Genomic DNA, 25593 nt, shown 5'->3' with positions numbered 1-25593 from the left:
CAATATTAAAAGCCCTCTACATCAAGGACACGAACCCAGCAATGAATCAGCAGGCAGACGACCTTCAAGCCTTGCCCAGTGCGCGTAGAGCAAGAACTGCGCATCAGCCTGCTGAACAGACCCCGCTGCTGCGCACCAACCAATCACAAGTGAGGACGCGCGGCCAGCGAGTCACCGAGGAGGAATAAATAGAGCCCTCCCAGCCCGGTCACAGCATTCCCTCTGACACCAGGAGAAGAGATATGCTACTGAGGAAGGGTCACCAGACCCGAAATCGTGATTTAGCCAACATGACTAGCTTCGGCGAAGTCATACAAAAACTTGAAAAAGATAAAAAGACAACTATAAGATATAAAGAAAATATCTTAAAGAAAATAACAAATGCTAAACTAGCTATCACCTTCAATGAAATGTGCATAAGAGAAAGACTCCAGCCTATATATACCCTCAATACAGGCAAACCCCGTTTAACGAAGGGGTTACGTTCCTAAAAACACTTCGTTAAGCGAAACTTTGTTAAGCGAACCGATTACAACAAGTTTAACCCCTGATTTGAACTTCCATTGAGAGTAAGCAAAGCAAGAGTGCATCATAGTACAGTAAAAGGTTTAATGAAAGTAAGAATTATGAAGTTAAACATTTAGGTAGTTTGATTTAAGTCATTATAATGTACACTAATGTATGTATGTATGTAACTTTATAATGTTGATGATCTTAACTTTATGAAGGGAGGAAGAGTGAAACGGGAAAGACACTAACCGGCAACCTGTGGAATGTAAACAAAGTGCGCATCATTGTACTGCATACAAAACTTATGTACCACATTTCCACAAGGCTTTCCATTTTATCCATTGTAGAGTCATGAGTTCAGGTGGTTCTTTTAGCTTGCAAGGAAGATACGGTCTCACCAGCCTTCTTAATAAAGTCTGCTGACTTGAAAAAAGAGACAGTATAATATGGAGTCGAGATGGTGGCCAGCACTGCTATAGTTTTCTGGCCTCTTTCGTGTCTGTGAATAATATCTAGCTTCATTTGGAGAGTAAGAGACTTCCTGGTCTTCTTACGAACACTAGGCCAATTGCAGGGCATTTTGGTGGTAAGTTGAGCTAGGGAAGACAAGCTGCTGCTGAGGCTGTTATGTTTTGACTGGGGAGTGAGTGTTGCGTGTGTTATACACGAGAGGCTTGATCTTGATCTTGATCTTTATTCTATAGGTGTCCCAGGATTTTTCCTGGGACACCTATAGAATAGAATGAGACACCTGAGAAAGAATTGGTGTTCGAGATTTTGGGTTACAATATTAAGTTTCATAATGGGAAACAACTTATTTAATTTTAGGGTTCTGACTATAGTAATGTTAACACGAATGAAAGACAATATTATTAAAGTTAAATTGGGGAACAGTGATGCTTACAATTTTGTATGGGATAGTAACATAACTGTCCTGGTGGGGTTGAAGAAGAAACACTGGGGATCTGTACCCTGTGTTTATTTGTGAGATACAAAGCTTACTGAAGCTTGGAGGCTTGGTAGCTTAGTAGCGAGGAGGCTTGAGAAGTTGGTGGCGGCTGGGGTGAGACTTGTAGTCGGTAGTGGCCAGAGTGAGACTTGTAGCCAGTAGGCCGGATGAGAATTACAGTCTAGACAACTGGCTGTGCAGGACAGGATAATTAGTACAAAGGCAAAAACAGGATTGCCAGGCGGAGCGTGAGCCGTGAGTCTCTCCCAAGCTGTGTTAGAAAGCCGACTGGTGGCATCACATGGGTGGCGGAACAATACACAGCCACAATACATAGGGTAGCATACTGTGCATTATATATATATATATATATATATATATATATATATATATATATATATATATATATATATATATATATACACAGGCAACCCCCGTTTAACGAAGTGGTTACGTTCCTAAAAAACACTTCGTTAAGCGAAACTTCGTTAAGCGAACCGATTATAACAAGTATAACCCCTGATTTGAACTTCCATTGAGAGTAAGCAAAGTGAGAGGGCATCATAGTACAGTAAAAGGTTTAATGAAAGTAAAAATTATGAAGTTAAACATTTAGGTAATTTAATTTAAGTCATTATAATGTACACTAATGTATTTATGTACGTAACTTTGTAATGTTGATGATCTTAACTTTATGAAGGGAGGGAGAGTGAAACGGGAAATACACTAACGGGCAACCTGTGGAATGTAAACAAAGTGCGCATCATGGTACTGCATACAAAACTTATGTACCACATTTCCACAAGGCTTTCCATTTTATCCATTGTAGAGTCACAAGTTCTGGTGGTTCTTTTAGCTTGCAAGGAAGATGAGGTCTCACTAGCCTTCTTAATAGAGTATCTTGACTTGAAAATAGTAGACAGTAGATGGAGTCAAGCCATGGTGAGAAGCAATGTTATTAGTTTTCTGGCCTCTCTCTTGTCTGAATAATACCCAGCTTCACTTCGAGAGTAAGACACTTCCTGGTCTTCTTAGGAACGTTAGGCCACATTGCAGGGTGTTTTGGTGGTAAGTTGAACTAAGGAAGATGAGCTGCTGGTGACGATGTTATGTTTTGACTGGGCAGTGAGTGGTGCGTGTGATCTTGATCTTGATCTTGATGCTACAGGTGACAGAATTTCTTCTGAGTCAGGCCTTTGTATCGGCAGAGCCTGTGTTGTCCACGAGAGGCTTGATCTTTATTCTATAGGTGTCTCAGGATTTCTCCTGAGGCAGGCCTTAGTACCAGCAGCTCCTGATGTATTCAAAAGCCTGTCAGCTTGCATGATACAGTGGGGCTTTCAAATTTGGAAAAGAATTACCTGGATAAAACTTTGTTAAAACGAGTTTGGTGTTCGTTAAACGAGCAGATGGTATTAAAATGAAACCTTCGTTATAGCGAAATTTCGTTGTGTGAACCTTCGTTAAACGGGGGTTGCCTGTATTTATATATATATATATATATATATATATATATATATATATATATATATATATATATATATATATATATATACAGGCAACCCCCATTTAACGAAGGGGTTACGTTCTTAAAAAAACACTTCGTTAAGCGAAACTTCGTTAAGCGAACCGTTTATAACAAGTTTAACCCCTGATTTGAACTTCCATTGAGAGTAAGCAAAGCGAGAGTGCATCATAGTACAGTAAAAGGTTTAATGAAAGTAAAAATTATGAAGTTAAACATCTAGGTAGTTTAATTTAAGTCATTATAATGTACACTAATGTATGTATGTATGTAACTTTATAATGTTGATGATCTTAACTTTATGAAGGGAGGAAGAGTGAAACGGGAAAGACACTAACCAGTAACCTGTGGAATGTAAACAAAGTGCGCATCATTATACTGCATACAAAACTTATGTACCACATTTCCACAAGGCTTTCCATTTTATCCATTGTAGAGTCATGAGTTCAGGTGGTTCTTTTAGCTTGCAAGGAAGATATGGTCTCACCAGCCTTCTTAAATAGAGTCTGCTGACTTGAAAATAGAGATAGTATAATGTGGAGTCAAGATAGTGGCCAGCGCTGCTATAGTTTTCTGGCCTCTCTCATGTCTGTGAATAATATCTTGCTTCATTTGGAGAGTAAGAGACTTCCTGGTCTTCTTACGAACACTAGGCCAATTGCAGGGCATTTTGGTGGTAAGTTGAGCTAGGGAAGACAAGCTGCTGCTGACGCTGTTATGTTTTGACTGGGGAGTGAGTGTTGCACGTGTTGTCCACGAGAGGCTTGATCTTGATCTTGATCTTTATTCTATAGGGGTCCCAGGATTTTTCCTGAGGCAGGCCTTAGTACCAGCAGCTCCTGGTGTATTCAAAAGCCTGTCAGCTTGTGTGATATGGTGGGGCTTTCAAATTTTGAAAAAAATTACCTGGATAAAACTTCGTTAAAGTGAGTTTGGTGTTCGTTAAAGGAGCAGATGGTATTAAAATGAAACCTTCGTTGTAGCGAAATTTTGTTGTGTGAACCTTCGTTAAATGGGGGTTGCCTGTATATATATATATATATATATATATATATATATATATATATATATATATATATATATATATATATATATACAGGTAACTCGATTTACACGATAGATGTGCTGCAAGAGGCATTGCGTATATCAAAATTTGTGTAAAACAAACATGTATTTCTCATAAGAAACAATAGATAATAGAGGGGATGCGGGATGTGGTAAAAAAAATTCGTACAATATACTCTATTTATTTGGCTAAATTAATATGTTTTTATTATTTAACATTCTAAATAGTAGAAGTGTATTTAAAGTAAAGGGAAAAGTAAGAAATAATAAGAGAAAACAACAAAACAAAGAATACGTAGACAAAACACTCACTGCGTCACTGCCTTCACCACTCACACCACAGTCAGTCACCATCTTCCTCTGAGCTTTACCACTTTATCAAAAATTCACTTATCAAAAATAACCCCACATGCAGAAGATGAAGGACGTTTTGGGGCCATCTTGGTGAATTATAGGCAGATTGAACAGATTCCATCTGTACTTAGTGCTGGCAGACTGCACATGAGGCACGAGAAGAGCGGGAGCTGGATCCAAGAAACTTTAGCAACATCAGAGCAACCTCCTGCTGCGAAATGGCATCCATGAACGCTTGGAGGGACGGTAACGAGGTTGCTATCAGGTTGCTCTCAGGTTGCTGGTAACACCACCTCTCAAGGTGGTGTTACCGTCTTATACAGGTAACCCCCACTTAACGAAGGGATTATGTTCCTATAAAACCCTTTGTTAAGTGAATTTTCGTTAAGGGAACCAATTATAACAAGTTTAACCCCTGACTTGAGCTTCCATTGAGAGTAAACAAAGCGAGAGTGCATCATAGTACAGTAAAAGATTTAATGAAAGTAAAAATTATGAAGTTAAACATTTAAGCTGTTTAATTTAAGACTAAGTCATTATAATGTACACTAATGTATGTAACTTTATAATGTTGATGATCTTAAATTTATGGAGGGAAGGAGAGTGGAGCAGGAAATACGCTAGCTGGCAATCTGTGGAATGTAAACAAAGGGTGCATCATTGTACTGCATACAAAACTTACGTACCACATTTCCACAAGGCTTTCCATTTTATCCATTGCAGAGTCACGAGTTCAGGTGGTTCTTTTAGCTTGTAAGGAAGATATGATCTCACCAGCTTTCTTAATAGAGTGTGCTTACTTGAAAATGGTAGACAGTAGATGGAGTCAATCCATGGTGGGAAGCAATGCTATTAGTTTTCTCGTCTCTCTCTTGTCTGTGAATAATATCCACCTTCACTTTGAGAGTAAGAGACTTCCTGGTATTCTTATCAACACTAGGCAACATTGCAGGGTGTTTTGGTGGCATGTAGAACGAGGGAAGACGAGCTGCTGCTGACTCTGTTATTGTTTTGAACTAAGGGAGTGAGTGGTGCGTGTTTTGTCCACGAGAGGTGCTGGTGTATTCAAAAGCCTGTCGGCTTGTGTGATATGGCGGGGCTTTCAAACTTGTAAAAATACCATTTTTAGACATAAAATGTATTTTTCCACTTACCTGATTCCTACATAAAATGTATTTTTCCACTTACCTGATTCATACATATTAGCATTTACAATGCTCCCTATTACCCAGCCGTCTATTCCATATTCAAAACTTTGTCGTATTCCACCCTGGTAACCCCTGGCAACTTACGGCAACACCGTCTCCCTCAGCCAGCCACGTCATTCTTTCTTGAAGCATTGGCAAGTAGTGGGGAGGATGGGTGGGTATGTATATAAGAAGCAGGTAAGTGAAAAAATACGTTTTATGTCTAAAACTGGTATGTGTTTCACATATAACCTGCTTCTTATATATTAGCAGATTTCCACATTATAGGAGGGGGGTCATGCCATAAGGGTGGAATACGCCGATGGGTGAAAGGGTCCACAAAAAGACACTCTGGTCTCACCTATGAGGGTTGGAGACTGGAGAGTGAGAAGGAGACCATGACCAGGCAGTGGTAGGGACTTCTGGTCTCCTTTCTAAGTCCTGGAAGAGTCCATTAGTGAGGTAGTGGTCCCACCAAATCCCCAGCAGCAATTACCGGGCCAAAGGCAGAGACATCTCCTTCCTGCCGTTGGATGTCACGGAGATAGTAGTCCACAAAGACTGAGTGGGTCTTCCAACAGGCTGCTTCTAAGATAGATGCCACAGAACTGTTCTTCCAGAGAAGCATGGAAGTGGCAATTCCTTTTATATCGTGTGCCCGTACCTTGAACAAGGGGCCCGAGTTCCTCGGGAAAAGACTCATGAGCCGTCTTGATTGTATCCCGTAGGAAGAAAGAAATAGCAGCTTTAGACATTCGCCTCGCAAGGTCTCTCAAAGACACAAAGAGACTTCGAGGCCGAGAAGCGGAAGCTGTTGCAGCAAGGTAATGTCGTACAGCTCGCACTAGACATAGGAGACGTTCCTCATCCTCTCTTCCCACCACTGAAGAGAGACTTGAAGAGAACTCTCTAGGAACGGGATTAAGAGGGGTTTCTGTCTTAGCTATGAATTCAGGAAGATATGACAGGATAAGATCCTCTCCTCTTGAGGCTATGACCTGAGAAAGGGCATGAAGCTCTCCAACCCTCTTAGCCGTAGCCAGGGCCACCAAAAAGAGGGTCTTCTTAGTCAGATCCCGTAATGAGGCTTGGTGAAGTGGCTCAAATGGAGGACATGTCAGAGCCTTAAGGACCACGTCTACATTCCATGAAGGAGCCCTACAAGGTGGGCGTTGGACTTGCCTTGAACAAGTCTTTATGACCTCGCGGAGAACTGGGTCGGTAGAAAGATCAAAGCCTTTAAGGGCAAATACTCCATTGAGCATGGCCTTGTAGCCTTTAATGGCAGTGACTGACATTCTGCAATCCTGTCTAAGAAAGACCAAAAAATCTGCAATCTTCTGGCTGGTGGGATTAGAGACCGTGTGACCTTCTCTCTTGCACCACTCTCGAAACCTTTTCCTCTTGTATTGGTAATTCGTAATAGTGGAAGGTCTTTTAGATTTTGCCAGGAATTCCGTAACTCGGGAGGAATAGCCTCTGTGATGAAGGATTCGCTTGACAGTTTCCACGCGGTTAGCTGTAGCATGGGGAGAGCTTGATGGAATTTGCGAACATGAGGCTGACGAAGTAGATCTCTGCGCTGCGGTAGGGGCCTGGGAGTGTCTACTGAGGCTTGTATGAGGTCTGGGAACCATTCCCTCTGTGGTCAAAACGGAGCAATCAGAATAACGTATGTTTGACGTGCCATTCTCAGCTTGTTGAGCACCTTCCTGATCAACGGGAAAGGTGGGAAGGCATAAAGATCTTGATGATCCCAATTGGACAGAAAGGCTTCTGTGGCTACAGCCATTGGATCCCGAAACGGGGATATGAAGTTTGGTAACCTGAAGTTGAGCCTCGTTGCAAACAGGTCCATCGTGGGATAATTCCAAAGCCTCCAAAGGAGATTGCAAACCTCCTGGTGGAGAGTCCACTCTGTAGAGATGATCTGATCCTGTCTGCTGAGGCAATCCGCTAAGGCGTTTGCCGAGCCCTTCACGAATTGGGTGAGGATCCGGACGGCATGATCCTCCGCCCACTGTAGGATGGCTTGAGCCTCGGCATTTAGGCTTCCTGAATGAGTCCCGCCTTCTTTTGCCAGATATGACAGGGCCGTGGCATTGTCGGAGAACACTGCCACCATCTGTCCTCGGACATGATCTTTGAAATGCAGAAGGCCGAGACGTATAGCTTTGAGTTCTAGAAGGTTGATGTGTAAAGAGAGCTCGTGAGTGGCCCACACACTGCTCACTGAATCGTGTAGAATCGACGCTCCCCAGCCGACGGTGGAAGCATCTGTGTACAGACAAACATCCGGGGAAGCTAACTGAAGGGACTGTCCCAACCAAAGATTGTGGTCCAGTGTCCACCACTGAAGATTGTCCAGGATTTCAAATCCCAAGGAACTGGAAGGTTGTCTCCGTCAGACTGGCGATCCCAGAATTGGGAAAGGCGAAATTGAAGGCTGCGCATCCTCCGTCTTGCCCCAGGAATTAGATGCAGCAGAGAGGACATGTGGCCTAGGAGGGCTAACCAAGCCTTTGCTGGAGGGACTGAACACTTAGAAAAGTCTTGATTTGAAGTTGTAGATTCTCTAGGCGTTTCTGTGTCGGGAAAACCTTTAAAAGAGGAGAGCGAATCTCCATCCCCAAATAAATCCTTGTCTGGGAGGGTGAAAACGATGACTTTTCCCAGTTTACCTGGATTCCCAGTGATGCACACAGACGGAGGAGGTAACTGGTTGCCTCGAGTGCCGTCTGTTTCGAGTGAGCTAACAGCAGCCAGTCGTCTAAGTAATGAAGGAGGCGAACTCCTTGTTGATGTGAAGCCGCTGAAACTGGACCCATCATCCTGGTAAAAACTTGAGGGGCCGTGGAGAGGCCAAAGCAAAGAACCCTGAACTGGAAGTGCTGCCCTCTCCATATAAAGCGGAGAAACTTTCGGCTGTCTGGATGGACTGGGATCTGAAAATAAGCATCCCGGAGATCGATGGCAGTCATCCAGTCGTGTCTGTGGATGGCGGACATAACCGTCCTCACCGTTTCCATCCTGAAGGGAGTAGTAATCACATAACGATTCAGCGTGGATAAATCGAGGATTGGGCGAAAGCCTCCTGTATTCTTGGGCACCACAAAGAGGTGACTGTAAAAACCTGGAATTGCAGACATCTCCTCTATTGCTCCCTTTGTCGAGAGACGTTGGACCTCGGATTCTAGTGCCTTGCCCTTCTCGGAACCTGGAGTGTAAGAACGAAACTCCAAAGGTGCCGAGGTGACAGGGGGAAGAGATGTGAAGGGGATCTTGTAACCTTTGCGAAGGATGGAGAGAACTCATGCCTCTGCACCAATTGCCATCCAACTGTCTAGATTCTTGCCCAGACAACCTCCTACTGGAACTTGGGAACTTCCGAAAAAACTTCCCCATCTTCTTAGGGCGAGAAGTAGAAAGAAGAGTGGAGGACCTTGGTAGCAGTCTTAAAAACAGGGGGAAGATGAGAGAGAATCGCCTCCCTTCTCATGGCCTTGACATTAGTTAGAGCGAAAGCCGATCTTGAGCTGTATCTACCATGGCAAACTGAATGCTGCAGAACAGTTGGTCAGCTAAGAGCTTCTCCTCTTGATCTGGTTGTAAAGAGGAAACCAGTCTGTAAAAGGCGCCAATAGCCCAAAACAGAAAATTCTGTGCCTCACGTTGGCGTGCTAAGATACCTTCCAGGCGAGACATATCTGCATGCTGTACCACCACCTATGGGTCTTTACCCTTAGTGGTGAGGGCGAGGGCTAAGTCTGTGTTGAGTTTGGCTGCTTTCCCAGCAAACTCGTGTCCACTGACCCCATAGATCCTCCTGTACCGGCCCGAAGGGTAGCGAGCAAGTGATGGCCGGGAGCCTTCATTAGCACAACGAAGAGCTTTAGTGGCGGCCTGTAGAGAAAAATCCATTGGCTGTGCCCTAGTGAAGCGGATGTGTTTATCCTCCACCATCCTGACTTCCCCTGGGGGCACTGGGCGATGAGATCCTTCCGCATATCCAAGAGCCTCCGGAAAACACTGGGCAATATATTCCATCATGGACTGAAAGATCGGAAGGGAAACAGGCTCTCTGTTAACCCTTGTGTCAGCTTCCTCCTCAGAAGAATCTAGGCCTCAATTTTCAAAGTATCCGGAAGAGGGGACACCTGGTAACCCTGGATCTCCTGATGGACCTCGGGTTCTAGTGTGCAGAGAAGATCCTGGATCCTGAAGGGATCCTAGAACAGATCCTGTTGCCTCAGGGTGAGGGGCAACAGGGTGAAACTGTTCATGGTGGAAAGAGGCATAGGAGGTGGCATCTGTACCTGGCGCTCCTGTGTGCCTTGTGGACCGAGAAGGGGCGGGAAGCATGGCATGGATCACACCCTTCTCAAGCTGTGTGGGCTTGACCGAGTCCTCAGTCAAAACGCCCTGGAGTTGCACAGCAGGACCCTCACCCAGGGTCTGTGGGCGGAAGCGTTGTACTGGACACACACACCTGTTCCTGCCCTGACCCCGTCCTGAAGGAGATCCTACATGTAGAGGATCCAAATCTCCCCCCACCTCAGGATGGGATCGCTTGATCCTCCATGGATGATCCTTAGGGGTCCTAGAGCGTTTCCCCCCCCATGGATCCAGCGGATGGACAGCCTGATCTAATCCTAACTCATCCCCAGGCCTCTCCTGCTCCCGGTTACCCCCCGCTGACACGTCAGCTAGGAGTGACTTCACACTCTGCCTTGCGCCGAGGCCGGGAGTGGGGTTGGTAGCGGACTGCACCGCACCTTGAACCGAGAGCGAGGGGGCAGCTGTAAGAGAGGTGGTATTAGGAGCTAACCTGCCCTCTACTTCCTTAGACACCATAGCTGAAACCATATCAGGGAAGGAAACATATTTACTGCCTTCCTGAAACCCGAGGAAAGCAGCCAACTCCTTGAAAAAACTTGACTTATCCCAAGGAGACACTTTGGATCCCGGAATCTGAGAAATCGAATCCTCAGGCCCCATTGATCCAGGTACCGAATCCCTGTCTGATCCTGAAGCCGTGGGAGACAGGACCGCGCCACGAGAATCAGAACATTTGGCAAAAGGCTCCTGAGACTGGCCTGAAGGGTTAGAGGCTTTCTTCCTAGCTTTATAATTTCGCCTCTTCTGTAAAGTCTGTTGGTACTTACGGGAACTGAGCACCCGCCTGGGACTCCACTCAGCACACTCCCGACATCTGTTGTTTACATCACAGAAACCATTACGGCAGACAATACATACAGAGTGTGGATCGTTGTGGGCACTCCCAAGGACTCTCCTGCATCCAGACGAAGCACAGACTCTCCTGACAACATGTGAAGCCGAGGAAAAAGGTGATGAAGAGCCCAGCGGTGAGCCGGCAGCATGGCGGGTTGAGTCCTGGCCGCTGCTGACACTGCAGTCATCGCCACAAACAAACTCGACGTCGCCGTAAGAAGGAGAAGGCGACGACAAACCCTCCTGAGCCTCTTGATGGCCAGCCATAAAACAAACAGGTTCACGTAGAGAAAACAGCTGGGCAAAAAGGTTTCAGAGCACAATAACAGACACGCATGCAAGCGCGTCTCAAGAAAGAATGACGTGGCTGGCTGAGGGAGACGGTGTTGCCGTAAGTTGCCAGGGGTTACCAGGGTGGAATACGACGAAAGTTTTGAATGTGGAATAGACGGCTGGGTAATAGGGAGCATTGTAAATGCTAATATATAAGAAGCAGGTTATATGTGAAACAAATTACCTGTATAAAATTTTGTTAAAGCGAGTTTGGTATTCGTTAAACGAGCAGATGGTATTAAACGAAACCTTCGTTGTAGCAAAATTTTGTTGTGTGAACCTTCGTTAAGTAGGGATTGCCTGTATATGCATTTATGTTCACAAAACATTTCTATTAGCTTTTTACAAACTTTGCCTTCAAGAAAGGATTGATTTTGTAATGCATAAAGTGAAATCTTACATGGAATACCAAAACATAAAGCAGAGATGAGATTGGCCACAGACGAGGCGGAGATTCGCGGCGACTCGGCCGCTTCTTCTTCTTCTTGTGACCCTTTTAGCTTGCATGTTGCTTTCACCACGATATTTATGTTTCCCCTCCTCTATTGCCTGCTATAATGGATATCATATCTTAGTATTCATATATGCTCATGCCATGAGGATAACATCGACTCCATGGCACTGAGTGATAGTGAATTACTAATGAAATACTGCGGTATTCATATACGCTCCATTATAGCAGGCAATAGAGGTTTGTAAAAAGCTAATAGAAATGTTGTTTTGTGAACATAAATGCATATATAAGACAGTAACACCACCTCGAAAGGTGGTGTTCCCAGCAACCTGAGAGCAACCTCATTACCTTGTTACCGTCCCTCCAAGTGTTCATGGATGCCATTTCGCGGCAAAGGGGTTGCCCTGATGTTAAAGTTTCTTGGATCCAGCTCCTGGCAGCCAATGAGCACTTTTAGGCGGGCTACCAATCTCCACCTGCCAACAGCAACGAATCTTTGTGGATGCTATTTTAAGAAGGTTGGTATGTGAGTAGGAGGTTGCTATGGAGGTTGTCTGTACCAACACAGACAACAACCTGCTTCTTGGATCCGGCCCCAGAGCTCCCACCTATTGGCCAACTGTGAAACTCTCTGGCGCACAGTTTGAAATTGCATCTGGCACTCAATTTGAAAATGTGGTTGGGCCAAATCGCGTATAAGCAAACCGATCGTGTGATAACAAAAACGCATAAATCAAACGCGCGTAAATCGAGTTACTTGTATATATATATATATATATATATATATATATATATATATATATATATATATACACAGTAAGGTTCTGGGTTACGTTGGTCTCGAGTTACGTCAAACTCGTAGTTACGTCAGTTCACTATAAGGCAATTTAAGATTAAAAAAAATTGAAAATTTATAAATCGTAAAGTGCGGGATTTATTGTTATTGTTGGCCGCCAGGCGTCACTAGTGGTTACCCGCCACACTGCCCGCCTCACGCTTGAATCTTGAATACAATAACACCCTGCCTCAGTTCCACCACACTGTCGCCCCTGGCAAGAGTGTTATCCTACTTCTGTGTTTACTGACTCAAGTTCTTAGTATCTTGCTCAATGGCACCAAAGAGAAAACTCCTTAGTGACAGCAGTGATGCTAAGAAAAGGAAAACCATTACGCTACAAGAAAACGTGGACATAATTAAAAGACATGAGAAGGGAGGCAGCAGCTGTGTTTGAGGGAGGGAGGAAGAAAATGGGAACACCGTTACCATGACAACGGGGAGGTTGACGACCTTGAGGGCTCGCGCACCCACCATCACAACAATAACAACTCTGGAGCCTTCGCCTGGGCCACACAACACTCGCAGCTCACTAGCACCTTCTGCGCCTGTCTGCTGATCCCTATTGCCCTTTCCTATTGCATTTCCTGCTCCGCTGCCCACGCTTCTACTCCCACTGCACTGCACAACGCTCCCAGCTGTCCGCCCTGGGCATCACAACATTTGACCTGCCCACCCTCCTGGCAGCCTCAGGCGTCCACCCATCTCGGCAACCTGCAGTCCTTCGCGTTCGCGGCCCTAATCAACAACAAAAACCAGCTTGTCTTTCATATTCCTACATAGTTATAGAAAATATAACAATATAACCTTTTACTTACCTGAATGACCATAAACAATGATTGGTTGAAAACTCGATAATATGCTTTGAAATGTATGGAAACTTGAGTTACGTACAAAATCAACTTACGTCATGTTTCAGGAACGTAACTCTGACGTAAACCGAGACCTTACTGTATATATATATATATATATATATATATATATATATATATATATATATATATATATATATATATATATATATATATATATATATATATATATATATATATATATATATATATATATATATATATATATATATATATATATATATATATATATATATATATATATATATATATATATATATATATATATATATATATATATATATATATATATATATATATATATATATATATATATATATATATATATATATATATATATATATATATATATATATATATATATATATATATATATATATATATATATATATTATCTACATTCCTCCTTCTTTCTCTATTTTCTATTTCATAGGAGTGGGTTTGCAGTGATTCCACAGTCGTGCATCCGACCTTCAGTCTCTGTGCCACTTCTCCTCCCTCTGGTTGACACCCACACACACATATACAGTAAAACCTCAGCTCACGACCATAATTGCGGCTCCTCCCATTCTGATTCCTAATTTCAAGAGGCCTCTTCTTCTGAGGCGTGATTCTATCCCTAGAGCTCGGGGGATGTGTATATACTTACGTCCAGCATGCAGCGCTTCACGCATTACCAAATTTGAGTGTGGCTGTCATGAAATGATGCTGGTTAAAATTTGCAGTCGTTTTAATAACTACTATATCTTCTCTGTATATAGAAATCCCGATCTTGATGATTCTATTTATGACTGTTTGCTAAATTCTATGGCATCTATTCAAGAATCAGACCCTAAAGCTTCCTTTGTTTTTGTTGGTGATGTTAATGCACATCATCAGGATTGGTTGAACTCCGTTTCTCAAACAAATCAACATGGTCGGGCTGCTCTAGATTTTAGTAACCTCACCGGTTGTGAGCAGATCGTTCATAGCCCAACTCACGTCTCGGGTAATTGCCTTGATCTTCTTTTACAGACGCCCCTCTGCAGTAACTTTGCAGGTCGTCCCTCCCCTTGGTAGCACAGACCACTCTGGCTTGTCTTTCAATATTCAAACTTCATTTCCTATTCCGGACGAGCCAATATCGCGGAAAGTATTTCTAAAGTCACGAGCCAATTGGACTGGTGTCATTGCCGATTTTAACAACATTGTATGGCGGGAAATTTTACATTCTGATAGTCCAATTGATTCCCTTAACAGTGTTTTACTTAACATTAGTGAAAGAAGAATTCCTTCTAAAATAATTCGAAGTCGTCGCAAGGACAGTGCCTGGTTTAATGATGACTGCAGGCGTGCTCAGCGTGGAAAACAGGTTGCTTATTGTGAATGGTCCCGACTGCGTTCACCTGAATCATGGGAAAATTACGTTCGTCTGCGTTTATTTGCCCAACGTACATATTCTAGCGCACAGGATGAGTACAATGAACACCTTAAAATGTTCTGATTGGCACCTCCCAACCACACTCATGGTGGTCAGCTTTAAAGCAATCACTCTTTGGTGTGGACTCAAGTTTACCTCCTCTGTCATGTACTGACGGTTCAATCTGCCATAATTCTAAGGACAAAGCCAATCTTTTAGCTTCCGTTTTAACTCGAAACAAAGTGATGAAGAGTTTGATCTGCCGTCTTGTCCCCAGGACATTAAATTACACTCCATTGCCTTTAAGTCCTCCGAAATCTTAAGATATCTTAATGAGTTAGACTCATTCGGGGGTTGTGATCCTTTGGGTTTTCTGCCTCTTTTTTACAAAAAGATTGCTTCTCCTCTCGCTCCAAAATTGGCAGTTATTTTTAGAGCTCTTTTTCGTAAGGGTTCTTTTCCGGTATGCTGGCGTACTGCAAATGTTACCCCTATTCCAAAGGGATCTTCATCCTCCATTCACCCCGGTGACTATAGACCCATTTCCATAACCCCGGTGTTATCTAAGATTTTTGAGCGCCTGCTGCCAAGCGTCTCAATCGTTTTTAGATATTAATAATTTGTTGCCATCTAGTCAGTTTGGTTTTAGAAAAGGTCTCAGTACTTCTGATGCTCTCGTTTGCATAACGCACGACATGCAAGCTGCCCTTGATGCTGGTCATGAATCTAGAGTAATTTCACTTGATTTTAGTTCTGCATTTGATCGTGTTAATCATAGAGCCCTTTTATCGAAAGTTAGATCTATTGGTATTGGTGGCGCGTCCATCAAGTTCTGTCAGAGTTCCTAACGAGTCGAAGGCAGCGTGTGACTGTTGATGGCTGCCTTAGTTCTTTTAGTCCAGTTGTATCCGGTGTTCCGCAGGGAAGTGTTCTGGGACCTCTTCTTTTTATTATTTATACATCTGACATGTGGTGTGGGATTGAATCTAATATGGTTGCTTATGCTGATGACACCACTATATATGCGACAATTCCTTCCCCACAGGATAGGCAGAGAGTCGCTAATGTACTCACTCAAGATGTTTCAAGGATTCTGTCATGGTGTGATCGGTGGGGTATGAAACTGAACCCGAGTAAATCCCATAGTATGGTTATTAGCAGATCAAGGACACCTTTCCCAGTTCACCCTGATATTGTTGTCAACGAAGTACCTATTCCTAATTGTTCGTCTCTGAAGTTACTCGGAGTCACCCTTGATCCCAAACTTACTTTTGAGTTGCACTTGCGTTCACTTGCATCATCAGTCTCATGTAAAGTTGGTTTGTTACGCAAATGTAGGCGGATATATTCCTCTGATGATATTGTAAGAAATTGCTTTTACTCTTTCATACTGCCTCATTTTGAATATTGTCACTCTGTGTGGATCTCTGCAGCAGAGTCTCACTTAAAGCTTTTAGATAGAGCATTCAACCAGATTAAATTTCTTCTTCCTAATCTTGAGATTAATCTTCGGCATCGTCGTTTGGTTGGATCATTGTCCTATTTCTTCAAAATCATGTCTAATTCCAACCACCCGTTGCATTGTCATTTGCCTGCCCTTCACTACCAGCACGTGCTACAAGACAATCCTTGATCATGAATGACCGTTCCTTGTCTGTGAATCGATGTAATACTTCACAATTTTCCGGTGTTTTATCCCAGTATCTGCTAGACTCTGGAATACAATTCCCAACGAGATTGTTAATTCTAGTAACATTGAAGCATTTAAAAAACGTGTGAATACCTTTCTTCTCTCTGAACTCACTACCTCTTAGATCTCTACCAATCTTCCTATTCTGTTGTTCATTCCTGTTACTTCCTTTCACTTATCGGTGAGGTGCCGCCCACTGGGCCTTTGGGTTTATGCAGTTATGCTTTCCAGTGGGTCGCCTTCATTGACCTTATAATAATAATAATAATAATAATAAATCCTGTTCGTCACCCGATTTGTTCGTCCCCTGAATAAATTTTTCCCATAAGAATGTATTGAAATACCATTAATCCATTCCAGACCAAAAAAAAATCATACTTTTGTCCATAAAACCCATTCAAAATAGATCTTTAATGTATGCATGTCATGAACGAAATAATTATAGAAAGCCTAAATTGTTTTACTTACCTAAATGCTATCAAAATGATAATAAAATGAATAAAAAAGAAAAGGTTATTTACTTGAGAGACTGGACGTTGATGGCATGATGGAATGGAGTAGAGGAGGATGGGGAGGAAGACAGACAAGATCTGAGAAGACAGTCATGAGAGAGGACTTTGGATATGCGCAGCATGCCAGAGCTACACAACAGCTGTATAGCGTAACACGTCAGTGCCGCTATGTGGGGCCCCGTCATAGTGAACATCGGCGAGGGAAACATGGAAAGATTGCCAGTCTTCGTCTCTGCCTTTGGAAGACCCTTGCTTGCTGGGGATTGACTTCCTCATGTGTGTGGGAGCAAGTTTCGACTTCCAAGAAGGGAAGTTAAAGGTACGTGGCCAGGAAGTTCCTTTGATCCTCGGAGGTGATGCTCAGTGTGAGAGGAGCAGGCAGTAGGGTGGTGTTCTTTGCCAGGTGAGCGAGGAAACAGCTGCGATGGATGTGCCACAATCTGTAGTACCTGGACATGGCCAGGATGATGATGACAGCAACACTGAGAGCCACCAGAGCAGCGAGGATAACGCCGAGGAAGCTACAGTAGAGCGCGCCGGTAACATCACCATGCCCAGGAAAAAGAGGAGAAAATCGTGGTGGCACGGAAATTATGTTATGTAATATTTTCCGTATGTTCCTGTTTCTATTTTCTTTTGTGCTTATGTTTTGTATTGTTGTTGTGTGATAGCCGGGTTGGCTATCACACAAACAGCTCGACTGCCGGCGAGCTGTTTAACTGCGTTCGTCCCCTGAAATATCGTTCGTCCCCTGGGTCGATATATTGACAAATTTTTGGGTCGTCTCCCGAATTGTTCATTCCTAGAGACGTTCGTCAAGCAAAATTTTACTATATATATATATATATATATATATATATATATATATATATATATATATATATATATATATATATATATATATATATATATATACATACTGCTTATATGTACTGGTGAAGGAAGTACAATACATATATATATATATATATATATATATATATATATATATATATATATATATATATATATATATATAATTAACTAAATTCAATAGAATCCTTATATGTATTATGAGTTTGACTTTGATATTCTTTTTTTGTTTACATACTGATAATGTAATGGATATTGAATTATTTTGACAGGTAAATGTCATGCATGTTGGCAGCACTGTAAAGAATGCTGCTGATGACAAACTTCTACAAAGTATGCGTCGCTTTGCTGACATCCATGGTCCTGGTGCTACTATTGTCCTCATATCTGGTGATTCCAACTTTGCTACAGAGCTTTATGATTTAAGATACAGGTAAATTTCCTTAAATAAGTATTACATTAACAATATGAAAATGGAATCTCTTGCAAATTATTATAAAGTGATGTGGACTATCTGTAATCCATGTCATCATCAGTCATATATTTTTTAAAGCAGTCTAAATTGTTTGCATGAATCAGTCTTGTATCATGTGGTGGAAGCTTGCAAAGGTTAAATTTTTTTCTATCAATTTCTTTGTTTTTTAGGTTCTCCCTTGTCTTCCTTGGTTTACCAACTGGCATTCTACTTTCCATTTCAGAATATGAAACATGCTTAACTGGCTAGTTTTATGCTGTGATCTTTTCTTGATTAAACTAGAGTAATAGCTTTGTTGCTTGACGATTTATTCACCCCACAGATAGACAGCATAGGATTGGGGTAAGAAGTGTCTACTGGCCTATGTTGGAGCACAACAAATGCCTGAAAAATTTTCAATTTTCTCCCAATCTGTCTCTTCATATTGATTTACAAGTGCTTTATTTTATTTTTCACTTGTTTGTTCATCTCACTGTGCTCTTTTCTTAACAGAACAGTCTCTTTTTAACATCATTATTCACAGCCTGTGGTTCATTAATATAAATCATCATAGTTTACATATTTAACATTACTATGTGTCTCATATGCAAGAAGAATATATATATATATATATATATATATATATATATATATATATATATATATATATATATATATATATATATATATATATATATTTTTTTTTTTTTTTTTTTTTTTTTTTTTTTTAGGAGGGAGTTTAATTCAAAACTATTACCCACTTTAATTCTCAATAATCTCTATGTATTTTATTTATCTTGCCAATAATAACTTACACATTTTGTATTTTATTTGGTGCCAGTTCCATGCATGACATAAAAATAAGTCATATTTCTCATACTACATGAATTTCATCAGTGTGTAGGGTAATGGTCTACCTACGACACACAGCTAAATTTATCAGGATGAAATTATATATATATATATATATATATATATATATATATATATATATATATATATATATATATATATATATATATATATGTATGAATCACCCCATAGAGAGATTTGTATTTTGATAAAAAGAAGTGTGAATTTAGCAATGAAACACTTTTCTAGTATTATGTGTATCTCATATGAGTAATCTATAAAGTCACTTTTACTTGAATTCAAGTTTAGGAAATATTTAGAGCTTTACATATACACAAAATGACTGGCATTGTAAAGATACTCATGAATATTAACTTTTTTTTATGTATTAAACCTTACAGGAAAAATCTCCATGTGATACTTGTACACAATGCTCATGCTCAAGATTCCCTGAAGCTTTCAGCACATGAAACAGCATTGTTCACGGAGGTTACGCAACAGCTACCACAGCGTGCTATGAAATCAAAGGTGTGTTCAGAATTGTAGCAAAAATCATTATAATTTTTGCATGAGTGCAAGATAAATATGCATAAAGCTGACTTCTCCAAGTTTATACTACATAGTGAACAATATAAACAGTGGTGCCTTGTGATAATGGATACTTCGGGGGTAAGGCATTGTCTGTTACTGAGAGTGGTTTGTTAGTGAGACCCTTAAGTACTGCCCTTTTCCTTTTTTGGTAATTTATTCTCTTTTAATAATGGGAAAAAAAAAAGATAATTTAAACCATCTTATTCTATACTCAATGTTGAAATAAAAGATTTCATTATTATTTATGAAGTGTACAGTAGTAAAAATTTTCTTATCAAGAATAAATGAATTAAAGATATAGATTCCCATATGGTCTGGTGGCATCCTTAACAAGCATTTGATGACTGCCTGAAAGACCTTGCTGAGGTGATAAAGTAGGGAGGAAAACAAGGGATCATCAGGGTTAGAGTAGACTACCTCCACACAATTGCTACCTCTCCATAGATCACTGGTTTGCCTTCTTTCTGTAACATGGCTCCACATCCTAACCCTCTGTCTCTGTGTTTCTTTTTCTCCCTCTGTTTCTATAGAAATTGATGTGTTTCTGAAATTATTTCCAAAATCCTTTTAACTTTTTTCCACATTGCTGTTGAGGTAAAAATTAAGGCATATTTTCCATAAAAAAGTGTTCCTCCATCCTAGACGTGACAGGGAAGTGTGACCCTCCTGAGTGCTGATACTTCGTTGGCTCGCACCTCATACAGTCTCACTATAGAGTATTGCCCTGCTGCAAACTCAAAGTATGGCCACCCTCACAACCAATATAAGCAGTAATCTCTCTCTTGGAGAGAGAGAGAGAGAGAGAGAGAGAGAGAGAGAGAGAGAGAGAGAGAGAGAGAGAGAAATTAGGCAGTTATGTTGTTGACATTGCTTACTTTTCGAACCGTGCTTAGGACACAATTTGCTCATTATTTCATCATAAGAAAACTGAGCCCACTTCATACTAAATTACCCTCAGTTGAAAGAAGGAAGAAATGAAATTGTAGACCTCTGAAGACTAGCAAATGAAACCAAAATTGAAGTGACAAGTTTTTTTTTTTTTTTTTTATTACCACTTTTGTTAATGGTGGCTCTCTCTCTCTCTCTCTCTCTCTCTCTCTCTCTCTCTCTCTCTCTCTCTCTCTCTCTCTCTCTCTCTCTCTCAGTGTGGCAGTGTCATTAACTTTGCTTGCCCAAAAGTATTCAAACAGAAATGTATAACAAGCATTTCACTTCAGCAGGCCGTGGGTCCAACCAGCCCAGGACCCCAATTCATCATGAGTGTCACTACGGTGACCCCCTACAGGCAAGGAGTCATCATTCTCCACCTTATTACAAGTTTTGTAAATTGTAGATGAACAAAATAAATTACAATGGTATCTAGCATGCAGGAATAGATAAACATGGGCGTTTATTTGCTTGTTTATTATGTCATATGTGTATTCATCCGCACATCCATACGGGAACTAGGATTCAACTGCCGTTACGGTCTCAAAAAATGTGGTTAGTATTTCACCAGTCCGTGATTGATTGAAATCCATTACTGTGTGGTCCATTATTGCAAGTTACTACTGTAGTAGTATCTGAGGCAACAATTGCATAAAGAATGATATTTTTTCTTTATTAGTTATGGAAAGGCGTTTATTATACTATATAGAGATTTTTCTTTACAGAGTGGCTTTCTACGGAAAGACGTACTGGTAAGAAACTTACCTAAAGGAATAGAAGAGTCAGCTGTGCGTCGTCGCCTCAATATGCTGTCAGCAAACTGTGGGGGTAAAGTTGGACGTGTATCAGCAAATTCTGCCACCATATACTTCCAGACACCAGAGTTGGCTGCACGGTAATAACAGAGTTAAATTTGTTACTTGCTCTCCATCTTAAGGAGACCGACAGAGTGAAAATTCCGAAAAATATGAAAAAATGCAATAATCACATCATGGCAACCTTAGCACCAGTACTAAACATTACAAGTGGAATTTTAGTCATCTGGGTTTAAATAGCTATTAAAGGGCCGTTTAAATGCCCCGCACCACACCCAGCCACTCACTCAAGGTCACATGCAGCAAAAAGATAGTTGTAGAAAAATATTTCTAGAAAAAAACTATACTATTTAGAAGGGAATAGTTTTCTTTCTGGTGGCGTATGGTATTTTGCCTTGTGAGGCGATATAGAGTGGAACATGTGGCTGCTGAGAGTGAAGGAACATACAGTAATACCTCGAGATACGATCGCCCCAACATACAATTTTTTTGATATATGACAAAAAATTTCATATAATTTACGCCTTGAAATACGACGATATTTTGAAGATACAAATAGCCATTGGTAGGTGGATCGCTCGGCTACCTGCGTCCACCCGAAAATTCAGCCTGCATTGTGTATCGTTGTTCATCCTTTGTGCATGTATGTGTCTGTGCTCCTCGGCAGTGTGTATTTTTTCTTAAGTTTTGTGTCCCAAAAGTAAAAGTTTGGTGAGAAACACAAAATAGCCTATATTCACATTCTGATTACACTTAGAAATTCAATAAATGAGTGAGTACAAATGGTGTTCTGCCCACAAGCAACTCTTCCTCTTTGTAATGCAAAAAACCAGAAGTCTCTATATGTCATGGTTACCAAAATATCACAGGTTGAATGAGGTAGTATCATCGGTTTATGTGGCCTTATGTCTGATTGGGTTTAGCGGCCTTGGCTAGAGCGAGAGAAAACGGGCCCCTTGTATCTCTCTCTCTCTCTCTCTCTCTCTCTCTCTCTCTCTCTCTCTCTCTCTCTCTCTCTCTCTCTCTCTCTCTCTCTCTCTCTCTCTCTCTCTCTCTCTCTCTCTCTCTCTCTCTCTCTCTCTCTCTCTCTCTCTCTCTCTCTCTCTCTCTCTCTCTCTCTCTCTCTCTCTCTCTCTCTCTCTCTCTCTCTCTCTCTCTCTCTCTCTCTCTCTCTCTCTCTCTCTCTCTCTCTCTCTCTCTCTCTCTCTCTCTCTCTCTCTCTCTCTCTCTCTCTCTCTCTCTCTCTCTCTCTCTCTCTCTCTCTCTGTCGCCTGTTCTGATACCACTCTCATTCAAAAGTTGTCTCCCTGTAACATGGCGAGAGACCCGATGGCTTTCTCATGTCAAAGTGCTAACATCAGTGGTTCTTTGTAAAGTTCAGACTTCTTGATATTGGGAAGGAATGGGTAGAAATGCAAAGAGGAGCATCACTTATCACCAAAATCAATGTTTCTCCTACTTTCCTTCTACAGAACTAATTATTTGTGGTTTTGAGAAGGTGTGGTTAGTGATTCAGACACATCATTTTATCATCATTAGCGTTATTATCACCTTTATTGGTTTCTTCACATGTCTATACCACCAATGCCATTCTGTGTAGCTAATTATTTGAGTTTTTCAAGAGATTGTATGGTTAGGGAATCAGAAATCTATCATTATTGGAATCATCATTATTGTTTTCATCATTTGCATTCTGTAGAGCTAATTCATTCATCCTTCATTATATACAGTAAAACCTTGCTTGACGAACATCTCTAGGGATGAACAATTTCGGAGACAACCCAAAAATTTGTCAATATATCAACCCAGAGGATGAACGATATTTCGGGGGACGAACGCGGTTAAACAGCTCGCCGGCAGGCAAGCAGTTTGTGTGATAGCTAACCTGGCTATCACACAACAACAAAACAAAACATAAGCACAAAAGAAAATAGAAACAGGAACATACGAAAAATATTACATAACATAATCTCCGTGCCACCACGATTTTCTCCTGTTTTTCATGGGCATGGTGATGTTACCGGCGCGCTCTACTGTAGCTTCCTCGGCGTTATCCTCGCTGCTCTGGTGGCTCTCAGTGTTTATGTCATCATCACAGATTGTGGCACATCCATCGCAGCTGTTTCCTCGCTCGCCTGGCAAGGAACACCACCCTACTGCCCGCTCCTCTCACACTGAGCATCACCTCCGAGGATCAAAGGAATTTCCTGGCCACGTACCTTTAACTTCTTTTCTTGAAAGTCGAAAATTGCTCCTACACATGTGAGGAAGTCAATCCCCAGCAAGCAAGGGTCTTCCAAAGGCAGAGATGAAGACTGGCAATCTTTCCGTGTTTCCTACGCTGATGTTCACTATAACGGGGCCCCACATAGCGGCACTGACTTGTGACGCTACACAGCTGTTGTGTAGCTCTGGCACGCTGTGCATATCCAAAGTCCTCTCTCATGACTGTCTTCTCGGATCTTATCTGTCTTCTTCCCCATCCTCCTCTCCTCCATTCCATCATGCCATCAACGTCCAGTCTCTCAAGTAAATAACCTTTTCTTTTTTATTAATTTTATTATCATTTTGATAGCATTTAGGTAAGTAGAACAATTTAGGCTTTTTATAATTATTTCGTTCATGTCATGCATACATTAAAGGTCTAATTTGAATGGGTTTTATGGACAAAAGTATGATTCTTTTTTGGTCTGGAACAGATTAATGGTATTTCAATACATTCTTATGGGAAAAATTGATTCAGGGAACGAACAAATCGGGTGACGAACAGGATTTAGGAACGAATTATGGTCGTGAGCTGAGGTTTTACTGTAACAGATTTCAATTTAAACTCATGGGAAAACAAGATTAAATACACTCCACGCTTCTGTATTCTCCACAAAACTATATGATTCTCTCTCTCTCTCTCTCTCTCTCTCTCTCTCTCTCTCTCTCTCTCTCTCTCTCTCTCTCTCTCTCTCCCTAGTGTAGTGTGTGTAATATTTGTATGAAGTTATAATCTGATTTAGTAAAGCTATCCTCTTTGCCTCTTGACATGAAAAAAGAGAGCACACAGTAATAATTTAGGGTTTTGTAATGTTATGCGTATTTGAAATCAGTAAAGTATTTTTTTCTCGCAATTTCACTTTATATTAGCTGGCAATCTGTGGAACGTAAACAAAGGGCACATCATTGTCCCGTATACAAAACTTATGTACCACATTTCCAGAAGGCTTTCCATTTTATCCATTGCAGAGTCACGAGTTCAGGTGGTTCTTTTAGCTTGCAAGGAAGATACGGTCTCACCAGCCTTCTTAATAGAGTCTGGTGACTCAAAAATAGTAGAGACAGTAGATGGAGTCAAGATGGTGGCGAGCAATGCTATTAGTTTTCTCACCTCTCTCGTGTCTGTGAATAATGTCCAGCTTCACTTCGAGAGTAAAAGACTTCCTGGTCTTCTTAGCAATGCTAGGCAACATTGCAGGGCTGGTTGCAGGGTGTTTTGGTGGCATACTGAGCGTGAGATGATGAGCTGGTGCTGGACCCTGTTTTTGTTTTGAACTAAGATCGGGGAAGGGTAGGAGAGTGAGTGCGCATTTTGTCCAGGTGAGGCGCTGTTGTATTCAATAGCCTGTCGGCTTGTGTGATACAGCGAGGCTTTCAAACTCGGAAAAATTATCTGGATAAAATTTTGTTAAAGCGAGTTTGGTGTTTGTTATACGAGCAGATGGTAGTAAAAGAAAATGTTCATTGTAGCGAAATTTCGTTGTGTGAACGTTCATTAAGCGGGGGTTGTCTGTATTTATATATACAGTAATTGCCCGCATATCTGGATTATAACAGCCAAGGCCCTGGTGGATACGTGATATATCCAGATACGCGGAATTTCCTTTCCCAACTCTTTATAAATTGAAAAAAAATATGTCCATAACCAAAATGGATAAAAAAACAATGAATGAAAGGACATTAAATGTATAATCTGGAACAAAAAATGGTACATAAACAGTACAAGGGGTGATGGGATGTACACACAACAGTAAAAGCAGCATCACACTAGCACTTTTTTATTAATTTTTTTAAGACTGTCAACTTTTGTTGATGCTCATCGTCACACAAAAGCTCATTACCGCCTTTGTCGCGTTTGTCAACTAAACAAACATGGCAGCCCCTTCACCCTCCAGTAAGTCATCTTTATTTTTTCGTTGC

General features: G+C 41.3%; 1 protein-coding gene across 5 annotated transcripts in view; it reads left to right on the top strand.

Moving 5' to 3' along the window:
- The window catches only part of LOC123517105, a 53181-nt gene extending 31076 nt beyond the window's left edge, over positions 1-22105 (top strand). For 2 of the 5 annotated variants that reach the window (XM_045277000.1, XM_045277001.1), the window contains 3 exons: positions 18042-18202; positions 19477-19603; positions 21319-22105. In XM_045277000.1, the coding sequence (XP_045132935.1) occupies positions 18042-18202; positions 19477-19603; positions 21319-21492 (462 nt within the window). In that variant the 3' untranslated portion in view covers positions 21493-22105. Of the gene's footprint in view, positions 1-18041; positions 18203-19476; positions 19604-20883; positions 21149-21318 lie in introns of all 5 variants that reach the window. The other 3 variants (XR_006678395.1, XR_006678394.1, XM_045276999.1) reach the window with 3 other exon arrangements.
- Positions 22106-25593: the final 3488 nt, after the last annotated feature.

Source organism: Portunus trituberculatus, chromosome 41 (assembly GCF_017591435.1).
Source record: "Portunus trituberculatus isolate SZX2019 chromosome 41, ASM1759143v1, whole genome shotgun sequence".
In the NCBI taxonomy this organism is placed as follows: domain Eukaryota; kingdom Metazoa; phylum Arthropoda; class Malacostraca; order Decapoda; family Portunidae; genus Portunus; species Portunus trituberculatus.
This window is presented reverse-complemented; position numbering and strand designations above follow the sequence as displayed.